General features: G+C 41.3%; 1 protein-coding gene across 1 annotated transcript in view; it reads right to left on the minus strand.

Annotated features, from left to right (window-relative positions):
• LOC126483709 (rho-associated protein kinase 2) overlaps nt 1-22,593 on the minus strand; it is a 205,789-nt gene that overhangs the window by 123,704 nt on the left and 59,492 nt on the right. Inside the window, exon 13 of the mRNA XM_050106802.1 lies at nt 19,685-19,729. Coding sequence (XP_049962759.1) covers nt 19,685-19,729 — 45 coding nt within the window. The remainder of the gene's footprint in view (nt 1-19,684; nt 19,730-22,593) is intronic.

Genomic DNA, 22,593 nt, shown 5'->3' on the forward strand with positions numbered 1-22,593 from the left:
AGTGCAGTTTTTAACTGTGGAAAGAGAGTCAGGAAATGAAATTCATTCCTGAATGTCTGCTGTTACGGTGAACACAGTATGTCACATGCACAAGCTTTTGTGTGGAACAAACATTTTCAAGAAAGTCAGATGTCACTGAATGACAGCACTCGGTCAGGACAGGCTCATTGTGTCATACCGCTTCTGTCACTGCTGCAACGGATGCTGCTATCAGAAGTGACCGATGGCAGAAGACATTTGGCTGATGTTGGGCATCATTCACAGTACCGCTCACTCCATCACGACAGAGCATTTGAAGTTCTGGAAAAGCAGTTTGCAGTTGGTTCCCCACAGCCTGACGAAAGAGCAGAAGTTGAACAGAATCTCAACAGCGCTGCAGTGCCTGGAGTGGTATCATGATGAAGACTATAGTTTCCTATCCCATATGGTCATGGGAGATGAAACAACACAGAGTCATCATTCTGAGCCACGGAGCAACCATCAGAGAGAACTACTGAAGAACATGGATTCACTATTACTGAAAAAATATGAAGCTGTGCATGCCAGCTCCTGGAAATGTGATGATAACCTTTTTCTTTGATTGCAAAGGCCCGCAGCTCACTGACTTTCTGGAGCATCATGCCACAAATAATGCACTGAGGTATGTGGACACATTGAAAAAACTGAAAAATACCAAGTCCAAATGCCCAGGAATTTTGTTGTAAGGCATCATTCTGTCACAGGATAACGCCCGTCCACACGTTGCCATGGTTGTTTTGATTATGCTGCAGAAGATCCACTGGGAAGCCCTTACACATCCTACGTACAGTCCCCATCTCTTCCCTTAAGATTTCTTTTCGGAGCCCAGAAGAAAGACATCCATGGCCACTGATTTGATTTGAATGAAGAGATGCACGCCTGGGTACAATCATTGTTCCATAGGACACCACAAACATTTTTCCATGAAGGCATTGATTTCTTGTCTCGTAGTGGGATAAATGTTTTAACAGTTATGGCAATTACATTTGAAATAATAAACAGTTTACTTACTGCTTTGCCATATGTCTCATTTTTATTTGACTTCTCCGTATGTTAAAAGAAGCCAACATTTCTTATATGTGGATATCTTACCATTCAATTGAGTGATGCCTTAAACAATGGAACACTACAAATATTACATACATACTGCTTAAAAGCTTTGCGAGATTTGGCAGTCAGACTCTGCACTTATATTATAAGACTTCAGTCTTGACCACAATTCTTCATCATAAATCTGTAATACTTATTGAAAGTCTGAGATGCAATGACAACTACAGGGAAAGGATAGAGCACTACTAACCATATAGAAGAGGTGTTGAGTCTCTGACAGGCACAATGAAAAAAACCTGCCAAATCTTTAATCCTTTCTACAGCAGTAAGCCATTTTCAAAAAATAGCCATTAACCTATAAGGAACGCTTTCCTTATATGTTCACAGCAACACTCCCTTTGAAAATGGCTTCATGCTGAAACCCATAAGGATTAAAGAAACATAATAAAGAATCGTGGTCAACCTGAAATTTTATTATAGCTAATAATATTAGTCAGTGCAAGTTTAATATGTACACAAGTGAAAGAACTACATTTCAATGACAAATTTAATTCTTATTTTATTTTTTTGCATAGTGATGACAAAAAGAGCCAAGAAATAAAAATGTGATAATTCTTATTAAGGGAACTGACCTTTAGCTTGGATGGAAATTTTAAATTAACTAATCTCTTTACCTTTTGAAGAAAAATGAAACTTTCAGTTGCTAATTTTTCATATGAAATTTTAGTTAATAAAATGAGCCTATGATTTTCCAAAGGAATTTAACATCTGAATGATAATGAGATCTTTAGAGGTGGAACTCGTGTTCAGACAGGACGAGGATATACTTCAGAGGAACCATTTCCGAATTTGCCAAACTTGATCAAGGAAAAATCTAAATTCAGGTGGTTGGAAAGAGACTTGAACCTAGCTCATTCAGTTTATGAGTCCAGTGCTTTAAACATAGCGCCATATTACTCCATATATAATTCCACTGCCACTTTAATGATCTCACCAAAGCCTCACACTGTATCCACAGTTCACTAATCTCACAGTGATATCACGTTTAAAACTTCAAACACACAAGAAAGTTTTTCACAGTACCAACAAAAACATACCAAAAGCCTTCAAAATGTCATAGCTGTTTATCTAGTAGGATGTAGGTTCCCTAAATGAATCAAATTTGGAAATCAGTAATCTCCCTAAAATAAAAACACAATAATAAAGCAACTGAATGATGAAAAACAATTGGTCACAGTACAAGGGAAGCACTCATCATGTGGACTAGGTACATAAAAAGTGATTACTATTTTAGACTATTTAGCAAACTTATATTCACATCAGCATCTGCTTCTTAAAAACTTTTCCTCTTTCTAATGTGCTTGTCTGCTACTCAATACTTCCTCTTTAAGGAGAACTATCTAATCAGAATTTTCTACTGGCTTATCCCTCTAATCATACTTTACCGACACCATATACTTGTGATTAATAATGTAAAGAAATTAAGTACTCTGTAATGAGATTTTTTTTTTTAAAAAAAAAAGTACTGCCAACTCACCTTGTCAACCTGCACGACACCAACATGGCAACACCATATGAAAAAGGAACAATAAAATTTAATTAAAATCTGCTTTAATTAATATTGCTGAAATCAGAAGAAACACTAGCAAGTTAACAAATTGTGTCTTCTAGTTTGAAATCTGTCTGATTAATACAAGAATGAAAACTTATGAAACTAAAAACTAGCAACACTCATATTTTTGGTGACCTGGTACACTTAATGTATTTATCTCTCACATATTGTGGTAAAGAGTTTAGAAGATACAGAATAATGAATATTTCATTTTTTTTATTTATTATAGTGTTAAATCTGAAGATACCTAATTCACCAGAAAACAGTTAAGGCATTTAATAAAACGTGATTTAGACTTTTTATTCTCTCTTTCTAGGTGGGAGAAGGGGGCAGGAGAAGAATTTCACTTTAAATTTCCTCCATCTCAGACATAGAACAAGTTAATAACTGTCACTGTAATGACACAAACACCAACTGTATAGTCCTTGTATCTGTGTTCACCACAGAAATTGACACATGTTTTAGACAGTGGGTAGCCATTATATGTGTTATTTGGCTTCTTTCAAAAGTTATTTCACAAAGATAACACATATTTAAGAAATGATGGATCTATTTCAGATAGAGTCCCTTATTTGGAAACAATTGGCTACTAAAAACAGTAAATAAACAATTTATCACACATATTTATATATCTTTGATTTGACAATGGTGTGCACTGCTGTTTCTATTTTAAAGAATCATGGAAAGTCCAGAATGGAATATCAACAATATTATGATAAGGATAGACTGCTACTCACTGTAAAGATGGCATGTTGAGTTGCAGATAGGCACAATGAAAGAACTGTTACACATTGACCTTTCGGCCAAAGTCTTCTTCAGAAAAGAAAACACACACACATATTCACGCATGTAAGCACAGTTCATACACACATGACCACTATCTTCAGCCACTGCAGCCAGAAATCTGGAAGGGGCATTGGCAAACAGTGGTGAGGGAACGTGAATTGGAAGGAAGTGATAGGACAAAGGAAGCGGACACTGTTGGGGGTTCCAGTTAATTTACAGGGAAGAAAATACACAGCAGAAATGCAGAGAGACAAGTGAAGCAGAAATAAAGTTTTTAAGAGGTAGTCTTGGATATACTTTCATAGATATAAAGAGAAACATGAGACACGCACACCTCCCTCCAATATTTCAACAAAGGCTTAATCAGTCTTATATTAAACAATTAAATATTATATATAAAATATTATATATAGATTTACTGATGACATCTTCATGATCTGGACTCACAGTGAAGAAGAACTCCAGAATTTCCTCTCCAACCTCAACTTCTTTGTTTCCATCAGATTCACATGGTCCTACTCCAAATCCCATGCCAATTTCCTTGACGTTGACCTCCATCTGTCCAATGGCCAGCTTCACACGTCCACATCAAACCCACCAACAAGCAACAGTACCTCCATTATAACCGCTGCCACCCATTCCACATCAAACGGTCCTTTCCCTACAGCCTAGGTCTTCGTGGCAAACGAATCTGCTCCAGCCCGAAATCCCTGAACCATTACACCAACAACCTGAAAACAGCTTTACCCTCTCCAAACCTTCCAGGAATTTCTGACTTCCAGCCTTGCCTCTCAATCTTTCTTAAAAAACCTTAATCCTACTCCCAACATCACCACTGCTGAAGCCCAAGCTATCAGTGATCTGAAGGCTGACCAATCCATGGTCATTCTTCCGGCGGACAAGGGTTCCACGACCGTGGTACTTGATCGTCGGGAGTATGTGGCTGAGGGACTGCGTCAGCTTTGAGACAACACCACATACAAAGTTTGCCAAGGTAATCCCATTCCTGATGTCCAGGCGGAGCTTCAAGGAATCCTCAGAACCTTAGGCCCCCTACAAAACCTTTCACCTGACTCCATCAACCTCCTGACCCCACCAACACCCTCACCCCTACCTTCTACCTTCTTCCTAAAATTCACAAACCCAATCATCCCGGCCGCCCCATTGTAGCTGGTTACCAAGCCCCCACAGAACGTATCTCTGCCTACGTAGATCAACACCTTCAACCCATTACATGCAGTCTCCCATCCTTCATCAAAGACACCAACAACTTTCTCGAACGCCTGGAATCCTTACCCAATCTGTTACCCCCGGAAACCATCCTTGTAACCATTGATGCCACTTCCTTATACACAAACATTCCGCACGTCCAGGGCCTCGCTGCGATGGAGCACTTCCTTTCATGCCGATCACCTGCCACTCTACCTAAAACCTCTTTCCTCATTACCTTAGCCAGCTTCATCCTGACCCACAACTTCTTCACTTTTGAAGGCCAGACATACCAACAATTAAAGGGAACAGCCATGGGTACGAGGATGGCCCCCTCGTACGCCAACCTATTCATGGGTCGCTTAGAGGAAGCCTTCTTGGTTACCCAGGCCGGCAAACCCAAAGTTTGGTACAGATTTATTGATGACATCTTCATGATCTGGACTCACAGTGAAGAAGAACTCCAGAATTTCCTCTCCAACCTCAACTCCTTTGGTTCCATCAGATTCACCCGGTCCTACTCCAAATCCCATGCCACTTTCCTTGACGTTGACCTCCATCTGTCCAATGGCCAGCTTCACACATCCACATCAAACCCACCAACAAGCAACAGTACCTCCATTATGACAGCTGCCACCCATTCCACATCAAACGGTCCCTTCCCTACAGTCTAGGTCTTCGTGGCAAACGAATCTGCTCCAGTCCGGAATCCCTGAAGCATTACACCAACAACCTGACAACAGCTTTCGCATCCCGCAACTACCCTCCCGACCTGGTACAGAAGCAAATAACAAGAGCCACTTCCTCATCCCCTCAAACCCAGAACCTACCACAGAAGAACCACAAAAGTGCCCCACTTGTGACAGGATACTTTCCGGGACTGGATCAGACTCTGAATGTGGCTCTCCAGCAGGGATACGACATCCTCAAATCCTGCCCTGAAATGAGATCCATCCTTCATGAAATCCTCTCCACTCCACCAAGAGTGTCTTTCCGCCGTCCACCTAACCTTCGTAACATCTTAATTCATCCCTATGAAATCCCCAAACCACCTTCCCTACCCTCTGGCCCCTACCCTTGTAACCGCCCCCGGTGTAAAACCTGTCCCATGCACCCTCCCACCACCACCTACTCCAGTCCTGTAACCCGGAAGGTGTACACGATCAAAGGCAGAGCCACGTGTGAAAGCACCCACGTGATTTACCAACTGACCTGCCTACACTGTGAAGCTTTCTATGTGGGAATGACCAGCAACAAACTGTCCATTCGCATGAATGGACACAGGCAGACAGTGTTTGTTGGTAATGAGGATCACCCTGTGGTTAAACATGCCTTGGTGCACGGCCAGCACACCTTGGCACAGTGTTACACCATCCGGGTTATCTGGATACTTCCCACTAACACCAACCTGTCAGAACTCCGGAGATGGGAACTTGGCCTTCAGTATATCCTCTCCTCTCGTTATCCGCCAGGCCTCAACCTCCGCTAATTTCAAGTTGCCGCCGCTCATACCTCACCTGTCTTTCAACAACATCTTTGCCTCTGTACTTCCGCCTCGACTGACATCTCTGCCCAGACTCTTTGCCTTTACAAATGTCTGCTTGTGTCTGTGTATGTGCGGATGGATATGTGTGTGTGTGCGCGCGCGAGTGTATACCTGTCCTTTTTTCCCCCTAAGGTATGTCTTTCCGCTCCCCGTATTGGAATGACTCCTTACCCTCTCCCTTAAAACCCATATCCTTTCGTCTTTCCCTCTCCTTCCCTCTTTCCTGATGAAGCAACTGTGGGTTGTGAAAGCTTGAAATTTGTGTGTGTGTTTTTTATTGTCTGCTATCAACATTCCAATGCTTTCATTTGGTAAGTTACAGCATCTTTGTTTTTTTTTTTATACATATATATATTTTAAAAAAAAAAGATGCTGTGACTTACCAAATGGGAAAGCGCAGGTAGACAGACACAATGTAAAAAAAAAAAAAAAAAAAACCACACACACACACAAATATCAAGCTTTCGCAACCCACGGTTGCTTCATCAGGAAAGAGGGAAGGAGAGGGAAAAACGAAGGGATGTGGGTTTTAAGGGAGAAGGAAAGGAGTCATTCCAATCCCGGGAGCAGAAAGACTTACCTTAGGGGGAAAAGGGACAGGTATACACTCGCGCCCACACGCACACGCGCACGCGCACACACACACACACACACACACACACACACAATATATATATATATATATATATATATATATATATATATATATATATATATATATATATATATATATATATATATATATATATATATATATATATATATATATATATATATATATATATATATATGCAGACACAAGCAGACATGTGTAAAGGTAAAGAGTTTGGGCAGAGATGTCAGTCGAGGAGGAAGTACAGAGGCAAAGACGTTGTTGAGTGACAAGTGATGTACGAGGGGCGGCAACTTGAAATTAGTGGAGGTTGAGGCCTGGTGAGTAGAGGCAAGAGATATATTGAAGGGCAAGTTCTCATCTCTGGAGTTACCGACAAACACTGTCTGCCTGTGTCCGTTCATGCGAATGGACAGCTTGTTGCTGGCCATTCCCATATAGAACGCTTCACAGAGTAGGCATGTCAGTTGGTAAATCACGTGGGTGCTTTCACACGTGGCTCTGCCTTTGATCGTGTACAACTTCTGGGTTACAGGACTGAAGTAGGTGGTGGTGGGAGGGTGCATGGGACAGGTTTTACACCGGGGGTGGTTACAAGGGTAGGAGCCAGAGGGTAGGGAAGATGGTTTGGGGATTTCATAGGGATGAACCAAGAGGTTACGAAGGTTAGGTGGACAGCGGAAAGACCCTCTTGGAGGAGTCGGGAGGATTTCATGAAGGATGGATCTCATTTCAGGGCAGGATTTGAGGAAGTCGTATCCCTGGTCCTACTCCAAATCCCATGCCACTTTTCTTGACGTTGACCTCCATCTGTCCAATGGCCAGCTTCACATATCCGTCCACATCAAACCCACCAACAAGCAACAGTACCTCAATTTTGACAGCTGCCACCCATTCTATATCAAACGGTCGCTTCCCTACAGCTTAGGTCTTCGTGCCAAACTAATCTGCTGCAGTCCTGAATCCCTGAACCATTACACCAATAACCTGAAAACAGCTTTCGCATTCCGCAACTACCCTCCCGACCTGATACAGAAGCAAATAGCTAGAGCCACTTCCTCATCCCCTCAAACCCAGAACCTCCCACAGAAGAACCCCAAAAGTGCCCCACTTGTGACAGGATACTTTCCGGGACTGGATCAGACTCTGAATGGCTCTCCAGCAGGGATACGACTTCCTCAAATGACATTCCTCTTAACAGCAAGTAGTTCGCCTTCCGTAATGTTCGCACATGCATTGACAATGTGCTGACGCATGTTGTCAGGCATTGTTGGTGGATCACGATAGCAAATGTCCTTCAACTTTCCGCACAGAAAGAAATGTGGGAACGTCAGATCCATTTCAGGTCATTCACATTGTCTTATTTGGTCAGACGTTAAAAGAGTTCAGCTCAAAGAGCTATGACTTTTTAAAGTTTGAGTAGGGTTTCCGTTCAAATGTTACTTATTAATGTTCAACACATTATGCCACAGAAATGCCAAAATCTTTGAAATTTCATTTCAACATTGTCCAATTTTGTATATTTAAGATGACATGACATGTCTAAATTCACTTACGTATTCAATTATTTTTCCATTTATTAGAATTTTTGATCTTATTAACTTTAATCCTTGAAATGCCATTACCTTTACTTTTATTTGTGGAAACTGTCAAAACCACATATAGCTGCAATCAGGATCACTATATGTACTGCTCTCTGTATTTCATTTTCAGTAATACCAACTACGGCCTGATCCTCAACAAACAGTAAAGATGTAAAATTTACAATGTTCATAGTGAAAGCCTCATTTACTGTTTAAAGTCAATTTTTTGTGACCATGTCCATATAGATATTGAAAACTGTAATGGGCACTCCTAGTAATTGCAAATAATTTAATGAGTAAAGGTAACAACTCAATGAATTGGAGAGGCACTGAGTCATCGAAAGGCAACACACACACACACACACACACACACACACACACACACACACACACACACACACACACCTCTGTGAGCTCATGTAGTAAAATGTTGCTGTACTAGTTTGCATGTGTGCGCTCTTTCTTTCTTTCTTTCTTTCTTTCTTTCTCTTCTGGTGCCCTTTATCAGCCAATGCTGGGTCAGAAAATTTCGCAGAGATGGTTCTCTGCGAAATTTTCTGACCCAGCATTGGCTGATGAAGGGCACCCATGTGTAAGCTATTATTATGATGAGGTTGCCAATCTCAAGGGTATTTTAAAGCTACTGCCAGCAAAAAACCCCTCCACAGGACGGAATCTGCGTACTACTCCTCTCAGCATCTAGTGTAATCACATGATCACATGTAATATCACTTTTCAGTGTTGTATATCTGACGTGGAATGAGAAAACCTGCCCTTTACTTACCCCTGTGTATGTGGAAAACCACAGGCACACTGGCCCAGTCATTAATCCATGAAATGGACATTTTGAGGCAGGCTCATCCAAACTGTGTCCCTGGGGCACTTGCACCCACGATTGCCCGAGGCCAGCGCCCCGGGCGAATTCATATGCTGTTGCAGTGGCAGTGGCTGAGCCATGTAGCTTAGCTGACAAAGCGGTGTGCCTGCCGCACCTCGCCATGCCACTGTACACACGTATCATACGGAAGACAGACCACTGCAACAGCAGTGGTCAAAAGCACTGATACGACACAAAGTCGTTAGTCAACAAACATAAGGCTACAGTGGATCAAGATCGATCATCAACAGCAGCAGTTAAACGATGTTAAAGTTAGTGTAAGTGTAAGGAGGGCAATGCGTGAAGCGTTCAGTGAATTCGAAAGTAAAATTCTATGTACCGATTTGACAGAAAATCCTAGGAAGTTCTGGTCTTATGTTAAATCAGTAAGTGGATCGAAACAGTGTATCCAGACACTCTGGGATGATAATGGCATTAAACAGAGGATGACACACATAAAGCTGAAATACTAAACACCTTTTTCCAAAGCTGTTTCACAGAGGAAGACCGCACTGCAGTTCCTTCTCTGAATCACTGCACAAACGAAAAAATGGCTGACATCGAAATAAGTGTGCAAGGAATAGAAAAGCAACTGAAATCACTCAACAGAGGAAAATCCACTGGACCTGACGGGATACCAATTCGATTCTACACAGAGTACACGAAAGAACTTGCCCCCCTTCTAACATCCATGTATCGCAAGTCTATAGAGGAACGGAAGGTTCCAAATGATTGGAAAAGAGCACAGGTAGTCCCAGTTTTCAAGAAGGGTCATCGAGCAGATGCACAAAACTATAGGCCTGTATCTGTGACATCGATCTGTTGCAGAATTTTAGAACATGTTTTTTGCTCGCATATCATGTCATTTCTGGAAACCCTGAATCTACTCAGTAGGAATCAACATGGATTCTGGAAACAGTGATCGTGTGAGACCCAACTCGCTTTATTTGTTCATGAGACCCAGAAAACATTAGAGACAGGCTCCCAGGCAGATGCCATTTTCCTTGACTTCCGGAAGACGTTCGATACAGTTCCACACTGTCGCCTGATAAACAAAGTAAGAGCTTACAGAATATCAGACCAGCTGTGTGGCGGGATTGAAGAGTTTTTAGCAAACAGAACACAGGATGTTGTTCTCAATGGAGAGATGTCTACAGACGTTAAAGTAACCTCTGGCATGCCACAGGGGAGTGTTATGGGACCACTGATTTTCACAATATATATAAATGACCAAGTAGATAATGTCAGAAGTTCCATGCGGCTTTTCGCGGATGATGCTGTAGTATACAGAGAAGTTGCAGCATTAGGAAATTGCAGCGAAATGCAGGAAGATCTGCAGCGGATAGGCACTTGGTGCAGGGAGTGGCAACTGACCCTTAACATAGACAAATGTAATTTATTGTGAATACATAGGAAAAAGGGTCTTTTATTGTATGATTATATGATAGCGGAACAAACATTGGTAGCTGTAAAATATCTGGGAGTAGGCGTACAGAACTATTTGAAGTGGAATGATCATATAAAATTAATTGTTGGTAAGGCGGGCGCCAGGTTGAGATTCATTGGGAGAGTCCTTATAAAATGTAGTCCATCAACAAAGGAGGTTGCTTACAAAACACTCATTCGACCTACACTTGAGTATTGCTCATCAGTGTGGGATCCGTACCAGGTCGGGTTGACAAAGGAGATAGAGAAGATCCAAAGTAGAGCGGCGCGTTTCGTCACAGGGTTATTTCGTAAGTGTGATAATGTTACGGAGATGGATAGAAAACTCAAGTGGCATACTCTGCAAGAGAGACGCTCTGCATCGGGGTGTAGCTTGCTGTCCAGGTTTTGAGAGGGTGCGTTTCTGGATGAGGTATCTAATATATTGCTTCCCCCTATTTATACCTCCTGAGGAGATCACAAATGTAAAATTAGAGAGATTCGAGTGCGCACGAAGGCTTTCCGGCAGTCATTCTTTCCGCGAACCATACGCTACTGGAACAGGAAAGGGAGGTAATGACAGTGGCACGTAAAGTGCCCTCCGTCACACACCGTTGGGTGGCTTGCAGAGTATAAATGTAGACGTAGATGTAGACAAAAAAAAAAGGAGGAGCGTCTCTTCTGTACTATTTAAACCCGAGTGGGAAATTAATTTCTTCTGTACTGCTGACAAAAAAAATCATGCCAAATGTTTAGTATGTCAACAGAACCTCACACATTTAAAACAGTACTCGACTGAACGGCACTTTAATAGGTGACACAAAGATCTGTTCGAAAATTTGTCACAAGTGGGCCACAATCCAGGCTTGAAGAACTGAAAGAAAATTTCAAGCAGCATTACAGTGAAGTGTTTCCTACCGTATGACACTCTATTTATAAAGATGATAAATAAAACTATATTTTATAATCTGATATGTCTCTTAGCAATGTGCCCATTATCAAGTGTCAGGGTTGTCAGTAATAAGGAACAAGTATTTTTGGTTAATTTTTATATTTGGGTTACATTAAATAGTGCTGTACAGACGTAAGGAAAAGTTTCAAGTGCATTGTTTTTTGCCACTTTCTGAAGAGTCGTCACAAATGCTCTCTCACGCCATTAAGAGTCATTCTTTTTTTTGTGTATTTGTGTTTTGATGGATGGGGCAACATTTGTTGTAATTTGATCTTTGTTCTCAAATAATTAAAATGCAAATATTCCAATAGATAAAAATTTATTTTGCGACCACATTTCACCGATCTTGCTAGTGTCTATGACCACTTTTCAGAGGACTGGGGGAAAACGCACCTAAAACCAGGCTTTTTTTGTTAGTTTTTTATTTGTGTTTCAACGAAAGAAACAATTAATTGTTAAAATGATGAAAGTGTTATAAAAACAGGACTGTGCAAAATTAATTGTAAGGTGTTTTTTCTTATTTTTTTTCTATGGTAGGAGCAGGAAACAGTTGCACAAAGTATGTGCGCAAGTTACAAATGCTTGTCAAAGATTGCCTAGCTGACTCGGCAGCTATTATTTGTCCAGCAGATCTCATGGAAAAATTTGAAAAAATAGCTCTTTTGCCTCAAACTGTTGCTCACCCAGTCGTAGATATGGCCTCAGATATGGAGCAGCAATTAAGGGAGAGAGCGGCAAACTTCATTTCATTTTCTATCGCTCCTGACGAGTCCATGGACGTTGCGGACATCTCTCAGCTTGTCAAATTCATTTGGGGTGTCGACAAGAATCTGCGTGTCACCAAAGAATTTCTTGACCTAATACCATTAAATACACAACCACAGGTTTGGAAATTTTTCTAGCTGTGGAAAACATATTCGAATCAATGGATTTAAAATGGGAACGCTTGACCAATGTAACAACGGATGGAGCCCCCTGCACTACGAGGGATACGCACTAGATCCCTGGGTTACGTGAGGTCAAAAATGGTTAAAGTCAGCTGTTCCTTATTCACGGGAGTCCACTGTCTGATACACCAGGAGGCACTCTGGGAAGACTGTCAACATAAAGAATGTTATGGGCATAGTTTTTTGAATGGTTAATTATCTTCACTCGCATGGATTAACATAACGTCAAATTAAAGAATTTCTGGTTGATATCAAAGCGAAATACCTGGACATTCCCTACAATGCCGAAGTAAGATGGCTGAGCAAAGGGAAGGTGCTTGGTCAGTTTTTCTCCTTGAGGGATGAAAGCAATACCTTTTCGGAAATGAAAGGACATCCAGAAGAATTGCTTCGTGATCCTAAGTGGGTGGCGAATTTGGCTTTTTTAGTGACCTAACTGGTCATTTAAATACTTTGAATATTTCACTCCAAGGAGTAAAACACTCTGTTGTTGATTTAATACAAACAATTCAAGCATTTCAAAAAAAACTTATTTTGTGGGAAAAACAGTTGCAAGAGGAGAACTGTGGACACTTCGCTGCATTAGACAGTGTTAAAGAAGATATGAATTTTTCAGATTATGTTCAAATCATTTGTGAATTACAAGAAGAGTTTTAAAACAGATTTTTGGAGATAAGTGAGCTTAATCAGGCCTTAAGATGTATTTGTTTGCCCATTTACCCTTCGGGCAGAGGACGTATCACTAACGTTTCAACTAGAGCTGATTGACCTGCAGTGTGATATCTGCCGGAAGGACCACTTTCAGGGTGTATACATGGAGAAGGAAAAAAAATTCCCGGATTTCTCCCAGATTTCCCGGTTAAAAGTACACTTTGTCCCAGGTGAAAACATACTTTTTCCCTATTAAGTGACAGTATACTTTTCTCTCGGAACTGTATAACTTATCAGTCCTTTGAATGATTATGGTATTATACATGGGCGTAGAATTTCCCGGCGCTTTAAAAAATGAAACACAGGGGAAAAAACCCGTTTTGGAAAAATCTTTGATGTGCCACATATTTTCGTATTACGAAAGTATAAATTCGAATTCCACCAAGCACCGCATGTTACTTTCCGAAGCATTGAAATCGAGATTGCCATACGCTTTTGTAAGCGAGTGATAGCTCATGTCACGTGATCTCACCAGCCGATGACAGCGGGTATTCAGAGCTTAGAGCACGTGATGTAGTCAGCCAATAGCAACATCACTGTTAAATAGCGCGAGGACACAAACAGGAAAAGTTAATGGTTTAAATTAATATACATAGTGCCGCTACACGAAACGCAAAGCTTTCACATATAGTATTGGTCTATAATATTAATACGTTGCAAGATGTTGGTCTTTTATGCGCCTATTACAATTTCAGATATATCACACAAACATGCCAGTAAAATTTTTAATAACAACATAAATGTCTGATCTTCTGGGCTCAAAATTCATCTAAATGGCTCGTCATCAACGTGCAGATTTTTAAATGACAATCAAAAGCTCTGTGATTCAAGAAATTCATCTTACATTCTCGCACATAGTTCAACTTGCGTAAAAGGAAATTTACTTTGAAGGTAACGCTTTTCAAACCACCATTCGGAATATTTTCCCGCGACCTGGTAGAAAAGGTTCGTTTCTGCAATTGCTAGAGAGCACCAGATGACAGGCGTCACTGCGCTTGCACAGCTACCATCTCGTAGGGTGACCGGAAGTTCGTATGTGTAAAACATTAGAAGAGCTTACATTATGTCATAAAAGAAACAAGACATCAGAGGACACTCCAAGAGCATCGGAATTTCTGATCCATACTAAAAAGTGCACATTTAAAGTGCACATTCGTATGTCAGGATTTCCAGTGAAGTAGGCCACGACCTGATATTCAGCTTTTCGATGTGGTTTTCGGGCTGTAAATTTTCTTGGAGTACCAGTAATGTGTTATCTCATGTTTGGTTCTTTACTATGGCATAATGTCATAAGTGCTAGAAGTTGAAAACGTTTCAAATATGTCTGCCTCAGCGGAATATGTTAATAAAAGAAAATTTATTTAGCAAACTGACAAAAATATCATTATTGTTCTTCAAGGCAATTAATGCTCGACTGTCAGAAAGGTAGAAATAAAATAAAATCTGCAACTAATAACACATTTTAGCCGCCCGTAATTATGTGAATGCATTTTAATTCAGTTTATAGCTCCCGGCCACAGATATCTGTTTTGTTTTCATTTGACATGAGAGCAGCAAACGAAGAGGATAAGCAAAATCACTAAATGTAAATACGGGTCACGTGGTGACTATCCACTTCCCCCACTATAACTCAGACTGCTCTGCGCACCAGCCCCGTATCTACGATATTTCCGAATCAGGGCAATACCCCGCCACTCCCTCGAGCGTTTGAGATAGGTCGTCAAAAATTTTTTTTAAAATCTAATTTTCAAAAATATGTTCATTTTTTAGCGTACATCTTTCTGAAGAGTCTGATGCATGAAACATACGTGTTGGAGGAAATGTAAGACATGTTATTTGGTCATAAGCGTGCCAAAGTGCAGTGCCTCGCCTCCTCACACAGCATTCTTCTATTGCACGTCACTGTATTTCGCTCTGTGGAATTGAAACGTGTATATTTTGTAATGGATGCCATCAAAGAATATTCTGGACAGTGGCAATTAAAATGTCCTGTGGTGCCTCTCCTGCTTACAGTCGGCCGGTTTGACATCCTGTCCCTCTTTTTTTTAAAAAAAAAAAAAAACAAGAACTCTTCAGAAAATTTGCACCCTTTATTGCCTATCAGATAACAACTTGCTGTTTTGTGTGACATAAAATTAAATATAGGATACATAAACCCAGTAAAGACATGAGACAAGCAAGACAATACACATTTCTTCAATCCTTAGCTCCTAGCATTTTATTCTCTCTAATACTGCTACAGTTTTACATGGCGTGCTTTCCTTTCTGCGAAAGAATCTATTATCTTATCAAAGTTCGTCAAACGTTTTGCTACATGAAAAATCGAAAAGTCGTTGTCTAATACTGAAAAAGCTGTTAACACAATAGGACCCAAGACTGGTGTGGTTTCCCAATCTGATACCGTCTATTTTGTCACTGTCTGCTAGATAAAACAAAATAGGCCTTTCTAATGCTACAATAATTGTACACACACCAAATAAACGATACTGTTTTGGCACAAACAGGGTTTTTTGTAATGACAGAATATAATTCACAAAGCACCAATATCAAATGCCTATTGGGCCTACTACAAGCAAAAAGCTTTACGTTAGGAAATAGTTTCGCACTTCATTCATATGCTCCAGTTTCTCAAGCACAAGATCCAAAAGTAGTAGTACAAAATTTTTATACAAACTTGGAATCATCATATTGTTTCATAATTTGTGCGATGTCCCCGTTTCTTCTCCTTCCTCGTTCTAACAAACAGTCTTGTTATCACTAATTCTGTAACTATTCCTGCCAATGTCAAAGCTCATTCACAGGTTAACTTCACTAACTCTGCCAGAATCACCGGTTTAGTTCCCCACGGTTATTCCCCGGGTAGGCGTTGTTACACGTTCGTACAATGCGATTTTCGTGCTTCTTTCAGAATATAACTTAAAGCGGCTGCTAGCCAGGGACTGTACAACTGGCCCTTACTAGTGTAGCGATCTGGCCAAAAATTTTCTGTCAAAATTTCAGTTTCTTGGATACACCAAGAAGGCAATACATAATCTTTCTTACCTGTTATTTGTTTATTTCGACTCCTGTTGTCTGAATCTATGGATTTCGCTAGTAATTATAACAACGCTCTTCTTTCGCAAAGCCAATCAACCACACAATCAGACAGTGGTTGGCATTCATCCGTTCGGCATTAACTCCGTTCAGCTCGTATAGCCCCTTTTGTCTACAGAAAAGTTTGTTTCTACATGCAACGAGGATTCCCCTGACAGAGACATCATGTACATTATGCACGCATTCACAGATCAACTTACAATTCATTCAGAAATCAACTTAGAATGTGTTCAATAATGTTCGAAAACCGACAGGGATGTATTTCAAAGTCATATGAATAATCGATAGACTAACGTGCGCTGGATGCTAGTTGCTTTGTGAAACAAGGTTTTTTCCCCTCAAGAATATGAATTTGCCCCCCCCTCCCCCTCCTAGATCTGGGCCTGCTGCACATGCATGAATCTGGCAGCTTGGGCGCTCCAGTAAAATTTTTCCCGGTATCATCTAACTGCTTGCTGTGACTGCTTACACAGCCAACAGCCACATTTCTGTAGCCAGAAGCGGGAGAAGGTATTACTCAACTGCGCATGCGCATGATCCCGCTCGTAACTGCTAAACCGAACCTAATGTAAACAGTTGTGACGTAACGCTCATCGGAGGCAATTTGTTGTTACGAAGCATTGCATAGTCTTCCTAAAGCCTTTGACATATTTTGCTGTTGGCAGATGCTTGTATGAGCACTGTGTTTTTTTGCTGTATATTGCGCATTTCCTTTGCAATTTAAGTTTTATTTTCGTTTTTTCTCTCATTCTTGTTTTATTGCTGCGGTATTATTCTGCAGTAGCAGGATACAGTAATATCCTTTGTTAGAGTATCGGTTCTTACCAGTCAAAATTACAAAAATTTAGCTGGAAAAAAAAACTATGAAAAATTCCCGGGTTTTTCCCAGTTTTCTCCCGGATGAAAAAATTCCCGGGTTTTTCCCAGATCTCCCGGTTGTCCCGGGTCGTATACACTCCGACTTTCTTATGTGTAAAACTTTGGACGACTTTTACAGCTGTTTTCTGTGAGATAAGTACCCTCTTTTGCACAAGCATGCAGCCAAAGTTCTCTCAATGTTTAGTTCCACGCATATTTGTGAGTGCTTTTTCTCCCTTTTAAAGCTTGCTAAAACTAAGAACCGTTCACTACTTGGCGATAAAAATTTGACTAATGCTTTGATGTTAGCAGTCTCCCGGAATATTGTACCAAACTTAGACAAAATCATTTCCTTGAAAAAGAAAAACGTATAAAATGCTAATTGTCTTGTTTAAAAATGTTGACTGTACGGATTACACGTCTTTTATAACCTTAATTCCATTTTTTAATAAGTTTTCAAACTTTGTCAATTAAAATTAAACAGCAAACTAAGAATCCAATGTCTAAACTCTGAAAAATGATACAAAAAGCTGCAGCATGAAGTACAGCAAAAAATATTTACTTGTAAATACTAACAGTAAAGTTTCATTCTTACAATTACTAACAGTAAGAATGAAACACAATATCCCTTAAGTAAAATTATTTCTAAAATAGAATATTTATGACACTAGTTCATTTAAGAAATTGATATATCTTTCAGAAGATGCCTACTGGACATATGACGTGTGTGCATGTGCAATACTACGTAATAGAATCAAACTGTGGGTCTGAAAACTACTAAGTTATCCTTTTGTTTTGGATATTGTTTTCTAAGACTTTGCATAGTAATTATGCTACACAAACACTAATTGTTACCTAAACAGCAAACGGTTTGCTTGTTTTACCGCTCACTCTCCACTTTCCTCTGTTACTTTGTTTATGTTGGGCCTGAATGCAGGACAGTTCAGCACAGAGCAGTGCTGTGTGGTCTCACTCGCTCCACAGCTATTTCTCCCACTCCTATGCCGGCACTAGCGAACACAGTCACATACGGGATGCTGAATTACACTGCCTTGCGCCCACAAAGTGGCGCAATTCTTGGATGAGCCTACTTTAAGGTGTTCAGCCATCTGGATGCATTACGAGTACACGATAGCTCTGGGAAAGCATTCATCCAAATGCTAACAAAGTTTTCAGTCTTGTTTACATGCCTTTCAAATATTCAGTGGCTCTAATATTTGGTGGGTTGTTACCTTTAGTCATTAAATTATAAATATTAATAATAAGTGTGGTTGAAAGTGGACACCCTCGTCTGGATCCTTGGTTGATGTTTGCTGAGGATGAATTCACATAAGGGGATTGAAAAGCACAGATTAAGTGCAATGGAATTCCCATATTTTCTGGTGCTTCCCATAATGAGTTTTGTTTCACACTGCCAAATGCCTTCTTATTACCTACAAACACATAATAAGTGGATAAATTACATTTCTTTTAATTATTTTGCAAAGTGAAGAAATACAATTTGAAACAGACTATATATATATATATATATATATATATATATATATATATATATAGAGGGAAACATTCCACGTGGGAAAAATTATATATAAAAACCAAGATGAGGTGACTTACCGAACAAAAGCGCTGGCAGGTCGATAGACACACAAACAAACACAAACATACACACAAAATTCAAGCTTTCGCAGCCAACGGTTGCTTCATCACGAAAGAGGGAAAGAGAGGAAAAGACGAAAGGATGTGGGTTTTAAGGTAGAGGGTAAGGAGTCATTCCAATCCCGGGAGTGGAAAGACTTACCTTAGGGGGAAAAAAGGACAGGCACACACTCGCACTCCCCTTAGGGGGAAGGAAGGACGGGTGTGCACTCGCGCACGGGCGCATGTCCATCCGCACATACACAGACACAGGAATGTGTGTGTGCGGATGGATATGTGTGTGTGTGTGTGTGTGTGTGCCTGTCCTTTTTTCCCCCTAAGGTAAGTCTTTCACTCCCGGGATTGGAATGACTCCTTACCCTCTACCTTAAAACCCACATCCTTTTGTCTTTTCCTCTCTTTCCCTCTTTCCTGATGAAGCAACCGTTGGTTGCGAAAGCTTGAATTTTGTGTGTATGTTTGTGTGTCTATCGACCTGCCAGCGCTTTTGTTCGGTAAGTCACCTCATATATATATATATATATATATATATAGAGGGAATGGAGCACTTCCTTTCACGCCGATCACCTGCCACCCTACCTAAAACCTCTTTCCTCATTACCTTAGCCAGCTTCATCCTGACCCACAACTTCTTCACTTTTGAAGGCCAGACATACCAACAATTAAAGGGAACAGCCATGGGTACCAGGATGGCCCCTTCGTACGCCAACCTATTCATGGGTCGCTTAGAAGAAGCCTTCTTGGTCACCCAGGCCTGCCAACCCAAAGTTTGGTACAGATTTATTGATGACATCTTCATGATCTGGACACTCAGTGAAGAAGAACTCCAGAATTTCCTCTCCGACCTCAACTCCTTTGGTTCCATCAGATTCACCTGGTCCTACTCCAAATCCCATGCCACTTTCCTTGATGTTGACCTCCACCTGTCCAATGGCCAGCTTCACATGTCCGTCCACATCAAACCCACCAACAAGCAGCAGTACCTCCATTACGACAGCTGCCACCCATTCCACATCAAACGGTCCCTTCCCTACAGCCTAGGTCTTCGTGGCAAACGAATCTGCTCCAGTCCGGAATCCCTGAAGCATTACACCAACAACCTGACAACAGCTTTCGCATCCCGCAACTACCCTCCCGACCTGGTACAGAAGCAAATAACCAGAGCCACTTCCTCATCCCCTCAAACCCAGAACCTACCACAGAAGAACCACAAAAGTGCCCAACTTGTGACAGGTTACTTTCCGGGACTGGATCAGATTCTGAATGTGGCTCTCCAGCAGGGATACGACTTCCTCAAATCCTGCCCTGAAATGAGATCCATCCTTCATGAAATCCTCCCCACTCCACCAAGAGTGTCTTTCCGCCGTCCACCTAACCTTCGTAACCTCTTAGTTCATCCCTATGAAATCCCCAAACCACCTTCCCTACCCTCTGGCTCCTACCCTTGTAACCGCGCCCGGTGTAAAACCTGTCCCATGCACCCTCCCACCACCACCTACTCCAGTCCTGTAACCCGGAAGGTGTACACGATCAAAGGCAGAGCCACGTGTGAAAGCACCCACGTGATCTACCAACTGACCTGCCTACACTGTGACGCATTCTATGTGGGAATGACCAGCAACAAACTGTCCATTCACATGAATGGACACAGGCAGACAGTGTTTGTTGGTAATGAGGATCACCCTGTGGCTAAACATGCCTTGGTGCACGGCCAGCACATCTTGGCACAGTGTTACACCGTCCGGGTTATCTGGATACTTCCCACTAACACCAACCTATCCGAACTCCGGAGATGGGAACTTGCTCTTCAATATATCCTCTCTTCCCGTTATCCACCAGGCCTCAATCTCCGCTAATTTCAAGTTGCCACCACTCATACCTCACCTGTCATTCAACAACATCTTTGCCTCTGCACTTCTGCCTCGACTGACATCTCTGCCCAAACTCATTGTCTTTAAATATGTCTGCTTGTGTCTGTGTATGTGTGGATGGATATGTGTGTGTGTGCGAGTGTATACCCGTCCTTTTTTCCCCCTAAGGTAAGTCTTTCCGCTCCCGGGATTGGAATGACTCCTTACCCTCTCCCTTAAAACCCACATCCTTTCGTCTTTCCCTCTTTCCTGATGAGGCAACAGTTTGTGGTGAAAGCTTGAATTTTGTGCGTATGTTTGTGTGTCTGTCGACCTTTATATATATATATATATATATATATATATATATATATATATATATATAGAGGGAAAGACGAAAGGATTTGGGTTTTAAGGGAGAGGGTGAGGAGTCATTCCAATCCCGGGAGCGGAAAGACTTACCTTAGGGAGAAAAAAGGACGGGTATACACTCGCGCGCGCACACACACACACATATCCATCCACACATATACAGACACAAGCAGACATATATATATATATATACACACACACACACACACACACACACACACACACACACATACACACACAAAGATGATGTGACTTACCAAATGAAAGTGCTGGCAGGTCGATAGACACACAAACAAATACAAACATACACACAAAATTCAAGCTTTCGCAACAAACTATTGCCTCATCAGGAGAGAGGGAAGGAGAGGGAAAGACGAAAGGATGTGGGTTTTAAGGGAGAGGGTAAGGAGTCATTCCAATCCCGGGAGCGGAAAGACTTACCTTAGGGGGAAAAAAGGCTTGTGTCTGTATATGTGTGGATGGATAAGTGTGTGTGTGTGTGTGTGTGTGTGCGAGTGTATACCCGTCCTTTTTTCCCCCTAAGGTAAGTCTTTCTGCTCCCGGGATTGGAATGACTCCTTACCCTCTCCCTTAAAACCCACATCCTTTCGTCTTTCCCTCTTTCCTGATGAGGCAACAGTTTGTGGTGAAAGCTTGAATTTTGTGCGTATGTTTGTGTGTCTGTCGACCTTTATATATATATATATATATATATATATATATATATATATATATAGAGGGAAAGACGAAAGGATTTGGGTTTTAAGGGAGAGGGTGAGGAGTCATTCCAATCCCGGGAGCGGAAAGACTTACCTTAGGGAGAAAAAAGGACGGGTATACACTCGCGCGCGCACACACACACACATATCCATCCACACATATACAGACACAAGCAGACATATATATATATATATACACACACACACACACACACACACACACACACACATACACACACAAAGATGATGTGACTTACCAAATGAAAGTGCTGGCAGGTCGATAGACACACAAACAAATACAAACATACACACAAAATTCAAGCTTTCGCAACAAACTATTGCCTCATCAGGAGAGAGGGAAGGAGAGGGAAAGACGAAAGGATGTGGGTTTTAAGGGAGAGGGTAAGGAGTCATTCCAATCCCGGGAGCGGAAAGACTTACCTTAGGGGGAAAAAAGGCTTGTGTCTGTATATGTGTGGATGGATAAGTGTGTGTGTGTGTGTGTGTGTGTGCGAGTGTATACCCGTCCTTTTTTCCCCCTAAGGTAAGTCTTTCTGCTCCCGGGATTGGAATGACTCCTTACCCTCTCCCTTAAAACCCACATCCTTTCGTCTTTCCCTCTCCTTCCCTCTTTCCTGATGAGGCAACAGTTTGTTGTGAAAGCTTTAATTTTGTGTGTATGTTTGTGTTTGTTTGTGTGTCTGTCGACCTGCCAG

The sequence above is a fragment of the Schistocerca serialis genome, chromosome 6, assembly GCF_023864345.2.
Source record: "Schistocerca serialis cubense isolate TAMUIC-IGC-003099 chromosome 6, iqSchSeri2.2, whole genome shotgun sequence".
Classification (NCBI taxonomy): domain Eukaryota; kingdom Metazoa; phylum Arthropoda; class Insecta; order Orthoptera; family Acrididae; genus Schistocerca; species Schistocerca serialis.